Below are 9,299 nucleotides of genomic sequence, written 5' to 3' on the forward strand. Positions count from 1 at the left end.
CTTTCAGGGGGCTTAACCACTCTGCCATGCTTAGTGATGTAGGGCAGACAGGGCTGAGGTTTATCCCCATTCAGGGGTTCCTTAGCAGGTGATGCTGAAGTCCCCACTAGGGGAGGAATCAGTTCCTCTTGTTCTGGAAGAGCATCAGGCAACTCCTCCCAAGGCTCATTTTGCACGAGGTGACGGGACTGATTTGCTCTTGCAGTGCTTTTGCGAAGGTGCTGACAGTTCCGGCGGAACTCCACACCACCAGAGTTGACGATGTAAGACCTGGGTGTGCTGCTGTGACACTGGATGACAACAGCTGGAGACCATTTGGCACGGCCAGGGTAGGGCTGCATTCTGACTTCTTCGCCTGGCACCAGTGCAGGGCGAGTGTGCATCGTCCTGCCTTTGTCATAGTAGTACTTCTGGGAAGCTTTGGACCTATTGAGCAGGTGTCTGATTTTCAAAGAGTTGTAGGCCTTTGGGATAAGCAGTTGTTGAGCTGCAGGGAGTTTGTTTCAGGGTCTTCTGCCCATGAGCAGCTGCGCTGGGGACAACTCTACTGTCTCTAGGGGGGTTGTTCTGTAGTCCAACAATGCCAAATGTCTGTCTGGTGCTTTGTTCCAAAGCCTTTTCACCGTTTGTACTGCACGCTCGGCCTCTCCATTTGAGTGAGGTGTGTGTGGTGATGATGTGAGATGTGATATGCCATAGCTCTCACAAAAATCTCTGAATTCCTTTGACGCATACTGGGGCCCATTGTCTGTTCGTGAACAGAACTGTGACTGTCACTGAACTGTGATTTCAATATTTCAATGGCAGTACAACTTCTCTGATCTTTAAGCTCGTCCACTTCAATGTATTTAGAAAAATAATCCACGAGAAGAATGAAATGTTTGCCATCAAATTCAAAGATGTCTGAGGCCACTCGCTCAAATGGCAGTTCTGGGGTTTCAGTTGGCTTTAGAGGCAGTCTTGGTAGTCTGTTTTGGAACTCTGCACATTTGCTGCAATTCTTCACCACCTCCTCTATCTCTGCGCTCATGCCCGGCCAGTAGAGCACTTCCCGCGCTCTGCTTGCTTTTCACAATCCCTAAATGAGACTGGTGTATGAGTTTTAGCATGTGCTGTCTCATGGTGGGTGGTATTACTATACGCAGCCCTTTGTACACCACTCCATCACATATGGTCAGTTGGCTTTTTGAGTCCCAATATGGCTGAACAGTAGTTGGGGCTTCTCTCCTGTGCTCTGGCCAACCTTGCTGGATGATGTGTTGTAAAGTGCTCAGCTCTTTTTTTGTGCATTCCTGTAGCTCAGCATACTTCTCTTCACTTACAGCCACATAGTTCAGCATGGATACACACTCCAAATGTTCCAATTCTGGAGTATTGTGTGACAGTTGCGCCCTGGAAAGTGTGTCGGGCAGCTCCATGTCTTTCCCTTTCCTGTACCTGACAGTCAAATCATACCATTGGATGTGCAGGCGCATCCTCTGTATGCGCATGGGGGTGGCAAGCAGTGATTTCTTAAAGATGTCCTCCAGTGGTTTGTGGTCATTATACACAGTGACCGACTTTCCAAAGATGTAGTGATGAAATTTTGTGCATGCATGGACAATAGAAAGCATTTCCTTTTCTATTTGTGCATAGCGGGTCTCGGTGTCGGTCAGAGACCTGGAAGAGAACGCAACAGGGTGATTGTCCTGCAAAAGCACAGCACCTAATCCACTGCTGCTTGCATCACAGAAAATTTCAACTGGCTCTGATGGGTCAAAGTACTTCAGTACAGGGGGGTGTGAACACAGTTCTTTGAGCCTTGCAAAAGCTCGTTTCTGAGCAGGTTGCCACGCAAACTCCACATCACTTTTCAAGAGCTGACGCAGAGGTGCATCTTCTTCGCTGAGATTTGGTATGAATTTTGATTAATAAGTCACAAACCCCAAAAATCGGCGAACCCCTTCCTTGTCAACAGGTTCTAGCATGCCCCTGACTGCTTGGACCTTGGCTGGGTCAGGCTTCAGACCTTCTGCAGTGAGTAAATGGCCAATATATGGGACTTGGCTCTGGCGAATGCGACACTTATTGAAATTAAGCTTCAGGTTGTAGCTTGTTGCTCTCTCGATGTCTTTGCATAGGATTTCATCGTGCATCGTCACAGTGGGGGCCGCAATCAAGATGTCATCCATAATGGCGACTGCTCCCATAATGCCCTCTAGCATGCCATCCATGATCCTCTGATAGATCTCAGGAGCACATTTAATTCCAAACGGTAGCCTCAACCACCTAAACCTACCAATGGGTGTGTTGAAGGTTGTTAAGAATGATGACTCCTCATCTAACTCGATCTGGAGGAAACCCGACTTGGCATCGAGGACTGAGAATATACGTGCTCCAGGCATAGATGACAAAACTTCTTCAACGGTGCGCATGGGGTAATGTTCTCTTTTAATTACCTTATTTAAATCGCTGGGGTCTATGCAAATTCTTAACTTGTCTCCCCGAGAGACCGCCACCATTGAACTGACCCACTCAGTGGGCTGCTCGACCTTTTTTATATAGCCATTTTCCTCCATTTCATGCAGTTTTTTGACGATCTGTCCCTTGAGTGCAGCTGGCTGTCTGCGCACAGGGTGGACAACACCTTTAGCATTGGGCTCTATTTTGATTGTGTACTTCCCTGGTAGAGTCCCTGTGGTCCATATTAGCTCAGGAAAGTCACGAAGGCCTTGAGGAACAATGTCTTGTTCGAGAATGCCCTCCATAGGCGAGTCAGCCTCAGCTTCAGCAACATTTCGTACAGAGTTCAGCCTTGCGATCAAACCCAAAGCTTCAGCCGTGGCCCCGCTGAGCACACTTTCCTGTGCAATATCCACGATTTCAAACTCTGCATCAGTGACACACTGTTTATAGTGCACTGATAAATCTACAGCAGCGACTGGTTTGAGCTTATGATTAGAGTAGGAGCGCAACAGCTTGTTAGAACGCTTTAATTCACCTGTGTGCACAAGTTGCTGGTAGCTGTCAAGAGTCAAAGTGTTACACTTGGCACCAGTATCTATCTTGAACTGGACTCTCTGTGAAAGTATCGTCAAATGCACTGACCATTTGTCCACAGTTAATGCAGCTGCTGGATGGACAACGTCTGTTAGGCTAATGTTCAGTATTTCATCATCAGACTCCTCCAGCGCTTCAACATTCAGTGTGTGAACAGCACGTTTACGGCACACTGCCATCCAGTGGTTGGGCTTGTGGCAGTAAGAGCACGTTGAGCCCTTGGCTGGGCATTTGCCCTCGTTCCATTTGTGATCGGGATGTTTACCGCAGCTAGCACAGAAAGCTGATGGTTTTGACTGAGTGAACTTGCGATCTGGATAGCGTGTTTTTCTGCTTTGGCCAGAAGGCTTAGGTTGAACACGTTCTGCAACAGTGGACACCTGAGAGCATGTGACATCATCTCTGACTATTTTCAATTGTTTCTGAGACATCTCATATTGTTGAGGGATTTCAATAGCCTTGGCTAGTGTCAATTCCTCTCCTTTGTCTAATAGTCTCTCTTGTACTCGTTTTTCACGCACACCCGCGATAATTGCGTCAATCAACATGTCGTCAGGGTCTGCATATGCGCAATCCATTAACAGTAGCCGTAAATCTTTAACGAAATGGTCGAAACTCTCACTTGCGTCTTGTTTCCTCTGCTTAAAACGATGGCGAGCTATCCTCTTATTCTTCCTTGGTCTGATATATTTCTCAAATTTGTCTAACATCTTTTTGGGATCTTCTTTCTCACCTTCAGCCCAGTTGAGTGTTTTGTAAATTTATCTGCCTTGACCTCCTATCCACGTACCCAGCCGGCTTGCTGCTTTGCAGTTAGTTCGGATAGTGGTCCATCAAAAACAAACGTGACATGGCTCCGAAAACGGTCGAATTCCTGGTATAAATCTGCAGCCTCCCAGTCAATCCTTGGGTGCTCAAATTGTGGGGAAGCCATGTTACACTTCTGACACCATGTAAGATACTGGAGACAATAAAGACAGCGAGTGTAACTGCACGATAGCTGATTTTACTGAACAGCACGCAAGGGCAGCTAATGCTGCTATGTATACAAAAAGCACTGGCGCATACAACGTAACAGCGCACTCTAGTGGCAACACAATATATTACACAAAGTAGTCCATGTGACATCAGAGGGTCAGTTAGAATTTTTTGAAGCATAGAAAATACATTTTGGTCCAAAAATAGCAAAAACTATGACTTTATTCAGCATTGTCTTCTCTTCCGTGTCTGTTGTGTGAGAGAGTTCAAATCAAAGCAGTCTGGATATCCGGTTCGCGAACGAATCATTCAGTTCACCAAATTGAACTGAATCGTTTTAAATGGTTCGCGTCTCCAATAAGCATTAATCCACAAATAACTTAAGCTGTTAACTTTTTTTAATGTGGCTGACACTCCCTCTGAGTTCAAACAAACCAATATCCCGGAGTAATTCATTTACTCAAACAGTACACTGACTGAACTGCTGTGAAGAGAGAACTGAAGATGAACACCGAGCCGAGCCAGATAATGAATTAAACTGAGGTTTTACGGGTTTGAAACAACATCAGGGTAAGTTATTAATTACATAAATTTGCTATCTGGGTGAACTAACCCTTTAAGTACATAAAGTACATAAAGCCCATTTCTGATAAGTACACTACAAGTTCCTTTTCTAAAAAGATTCCTATTTTTAGCTTAAAAAAAGAATACTAATAGCACACTGGAATATTATTATTCATTTTTTTCGTAAGGGTATAGAGTATGTTGGGAACTCAGAAACGAAGACCAGGAGACTCTTGGGTAATCTTCAGCAGGATTATTTATTGAGAACGGTCTGCGTGGCGCTGCAGTCATCAAAAGTCTAACTTGTCCCTAAGACATTGTAGTTTATGTACACTTTAAGGGGGTGGGATACACAAAGGTGGAGACAAACCTAAACAAAGCATGCAAATGCAATCAGGAAGGTGCCAGACACTGGCATCTTCCCAGCCTTGATCTCATCAGCATAACAGTGTCATTTAAATACAGAGGTGCCTGACAGTATTACTGATACCTTCACATTATCATAGAGACAAAAGGCACAGCTGTGCCTTAAGCTTAAAAAGCCAAATGGCAAGTAAGAGCACAAAGACAAAAGGACATTATCTCAGACACCTGATTTTCCTGATTTACCTCAAAATGTATATCAAAACGTTTTCAGTTCATATGCTATTATATTGGAACCTAGATTTAACATTTTATAAATTTGTAATCCCACAAGTAACATTACCTCGCTTTTTCCAGTAAACCCCACATGAAGATATTATGCAAATTAAATTAAACAATCATCATAGTGGTAACTTTTAATGCAGAAGTCATATTTGCAAGATCAACTAAATAAATAAATACATTTCAATTCAAATGCCAACCCTTCATTCTGTCATTATTGCATCATACTGACACCAAGTGGTCAAAGATGCAGGTTACACACTTTACAATGTATTTGACGATGCCTGATGTCTCCTGACTATGATCAGTGTCTTGACTTGATGAAACATATATTCATTCATGTTTATGTGTACTTAAAAGTCCTCAATCCCTTCTGAGCAGAAGGCTGAATGTATTTGTGTCTGCTAAATGAATAAATGTAAATGGAAGATTTAATTTATTCAATGAAGACAGAGGGAGCTCTTGCTGCAAACAGAGCATTTCACAGAGAGGAGGAGCAAATGAGAGACAGAGAGAGAGAGAGAGAGAGAGAGAGAGAGAGAGAGAGAGAGAGAGAGAGAGAGAAGAGAGAGAGAGAGAGAGAGAGAGAGAGAGAGAGAGAGAGAGAGAGAGAGAGAGCTCTTCATTAACAGACAGCAGCAGCAGCACACAGATGAAACAATGATCCAGATCTGTGATGATCAACTCATATTTCTCCTGCTGCTCCTCGTGTCAGGTGAGAGTTATTCTGTGTCTTTCTAACAGTCTCTCTGTTCTCAATCAGGTCCATGTTTGCACTGAGCTTTTTCTCTCTGTGTTTTTATAGTCATGGCATGTGAGACGAAAGAGATCTTGACTTTCACTGCACATGAAAGAGGAACAGTTGAGATAAAGTGTCCATATGAGTCTGGATATGAAGCAAATGAGAAGTATCTCTGCAGAGGAGAATGTCCAAGAGTGAATAAAGACAAAGTTGTTGAATCTGGATCATCAGCTCGAGACAAGAGATTCTCTCTGACTGCTGACAAAACAGTCCACATCTTCACCGTCACCATCACTGATCTGAGAACAGAGGATCAAGGACAGTACTGGTGTGGAGTAGACACAGGGCTGTTGAAACTGGATGACTTTACAAAGGTTCATCTGGACATTAAACATGGTAAGTAAGAATATATATTTATATGTGCATATATGTATGTGTGAAATACTTCATCATTGGCAATGCACATGAATAATGAATGAATAAATAAACAAATCTAGTATACTCGTAATATAAGATCTTTGCATGTATGAAAGAGCTGTATCGTCTTCTGAATGATGTAGAGAGGCGAGATAACAGAAACCACAGTATCCTCTACAGATGCTGAAGAGCCAGTGTTCACACCACAGAGACACCAACAATAATACTGACCCGCATCACTTCCTGTCACATGACATTCACTTTCTTTGAGAAGAAATAGTGAATACATAAGACAAACAAAAAAACACCTACACAACTTAACATCTTACTCTCAACTTTTCAAAGAGGTATCTGTTGACCTTTAGTGCCTCTAAAGGTCAAGGTCTTCTTCATTTCACATTCATAACATCAGAGCAGCCACTGAATGTAGAGCAGAAAGAGCTGATATTATTCAAAGCAGTAAACAGCTAATACTGTCACTGTAAGTACTTAATTATCTCATTGATGCTCTGGTTTAGTGTCCCGAGTGTCTGCTGTGACTGGACAGCATCTGAATATTTCCTGCCATTATAAAAGTGAACTGAAGAATGATGTCAAATTCATCTGCAAAGGAAGCGACCCGTCCGTCTGTGTAACATCAGCTATCAGAACTTCATCAGAGATCAAGAGTTATGGCCGTTTCTCTCTGAGTGATAATGAATCTGCAGGAGTCTTTACTGTGACCATCACTGATCTGACAGAAGAGGATTCTGGGATATACTGGTGTGGAGCTGCACCGAGAGGACAAGAGCACAAGTGGATCTCAGTGACAGACCTGATCGTTTCTGCTGGTAAGATGACATTAACAGGTTTTATATTATGTTTAGGGACATAAAAACCTAAATAATGATTCGTTCTTCGTATAAAACGTTCATGCTAAACACACATGGTTGGTCACTCATACGCCTCTCTATTTCCTTCACACCCTTGACATTAGTGAAGCGTTGCTAACAGCTGTGTCAGGGGAAGTCAACGTGTCACATGAACGTTTGCCTCAGTAAGACTGTAAAAATTCAACTGTTTGCATTTATTCAGAAATGCATTCTTAATATGTGACCCTGGACCACAAAACCAGTCATAAGAGTCAATGTTTACTTCATCTGAAACCTTTCCAAGCTTTCCACTGATGTATGGGTTGTTAGGATAGTGGATGATATTTTGGCTGAGATACAGCTGTTTGAAAATCTCTCTAAATATTGAGAAAATCACCTTTAAATATTTCCAAATTAAGTCCTTAGCAATGCATATTACCAATCAAAAATTTTGATTTGTGTTTTTGATATGTATAGTTGGAAATTTACTGAATATCTTCATGGAACATGATCTTTACTTAATGTCCTAATGATTTTTGGCATATAAAAAAAAATATAATTCTGACCCACACAATGTTTTTTTGGCTATTCCTAAAAATGTACACAAGCAAATAAAGACTTGATTTTGTGTTCCAGGGTCACAAATATAAACAGCACCTGAAATAGTTTTTGTTGTAATAATATCTGTAAATAACTGCATGGGCTGTCATGCATTACACACAGTTTCAGACACATCAGAGAGTGCGTCACCTAAACCAACAACAACAACAACTAGAGCTTCATGTCACACCAGCAAACCAGCGACAGAAGATACTGCCTCCAGCAGACCTACCACATCTTCATCATCATCATCATCATCTTCATCAACATCTCCTTCAGTGTCAGTGTTTTTCTCACTGTCTGCTAATGAAGTGTCACCAAAACCACAACCAGGTACAGAGAGTGTGCGGAGACATTTCTTTCTCGCGTTTATTAAATATAAGATATTTGGAGTCATTTATTATATGTTTTTGTGTGTTTTTGAAGGTTTAACACCAATCATCATCATGGTGATGGTCTTAGGGATACTGACAGGGTTTGGACTCTTATTCTTCATATACTTAAGACAGAGGCAAAAGAAAGAAGGTAAATGTCTTTCTCACATCAGTTCACCTGATATAGAGTCATTTTATTCTCATTTACCTCAGTGAATCACAGTATTATCATAGTCAAACTGGACATCGGTGTCGCAAAGCTGCATGTTGTGTCAAAAGAAAGGTTTTTGACACAAATCATAAAATCTGGTGTCACAAAACAGGAACGCAGTGCACAGATGTCGGTCATGGCCCGAGTAAGAATCCGCCCGGTGGAGATATGAGAAAAACTACAGAAGTGAGTTTCATCATGTGTGTGTATGCAGTCACTCGTTTGTGGATTCTAATCATCTTCTCCACTCTTTATTCATTTGTTGTTCTCCTCTTCAGACAGAATGTGTTTATGAAGACATCAGTAACACTCTTGATCATCCAGACTATAGTCTGGTCCTTCCAGCATTTGCTGAACATGACGACTCTGTTTATGCTCTAGCACAATTACCCAGCAGCCCCTCTGTCGAAATCAACTACTCCAGCGTCAGATTTACAGCAGCACATCATTCAGACAGGACTTCTGACGGACAGGAAACATGCGTCTACACAACTGTTAGACCATGAAAGACTGAGGACATGCAGGTTTAATTTGAGTCACACCAAACTAGGACTCCAGATCCTCCTCCTCCTCCTCACATGCTTTGTGATTTTAAATCTGTGGCCTTAATGTTAAGATTAAATCAGTATTAGAGAAATAAGATTGTTTGAGATATGTTTGGTTACATTTTTGTTGTCTGTTATTTATTTATACCCACAATTCCAAAAGTATAAAATTTCACATTTTATTTTAAGTTTTGAATACTTCTTTCATCATCATAATTTAGACTGATTAAGATATTGCTTTAGTCTTCAATCACATACATCACTATTATATAAGGTTCCCTTTTCGCCAACCTTTATACTGTGCCAGAATGAAGCAGAAAGGTTCAATATTTG

At 42.0% G+C, this 9,299-nt stretch overlaps 1 protein-coding gene across 1 annotated transcript; it reads left to right on the forward strand.

Annotated features, from left to right (window-relative positions):
• The first annotated feature begins 5,806 nt into the window (after positions 1-5,806).
• On the forward strand, positions 5,807-9,061 carry LOC132142070 (CMRF35-like molecule 8). Its single transcript, XM_059551703.1, has 7 exons — positions 5,807-5,941; positions 6,032-6,364; positions 6,904-7,215; positions 7,966-8,169; positions 8,263-8,361; positions 8,534-8,607; positions 8,700-9,061. The coding sequence occupies exons 1-7, from the start codon at positions 5,887-5,889 to the stop codon at positions 8,925-8,927; spliced, it is 1,305 nt and encodes a 434-aa protein (XP_059407686.1). The 5' UTR covers positions 5,807-5,886; the 3' UTR covers positions 8,928-9,061.
• Positions 9,062-9,299: the final 238 nt, after the last annotated feature.

The sequence above is a fragment of the Carassius carassius genome, chromosome 6 (genome assembly GCF_963082965.1).
Source record: "Carassius carassius chromosome 6, fCarCar2.1, whole genome shotgun sequence".
Lineage (NCBI taxonomy): Eukaryota > Metazoa > Chordata > Actinopteri > Cypriniformes > Cyprinidae > Carassius > Carassius carassius.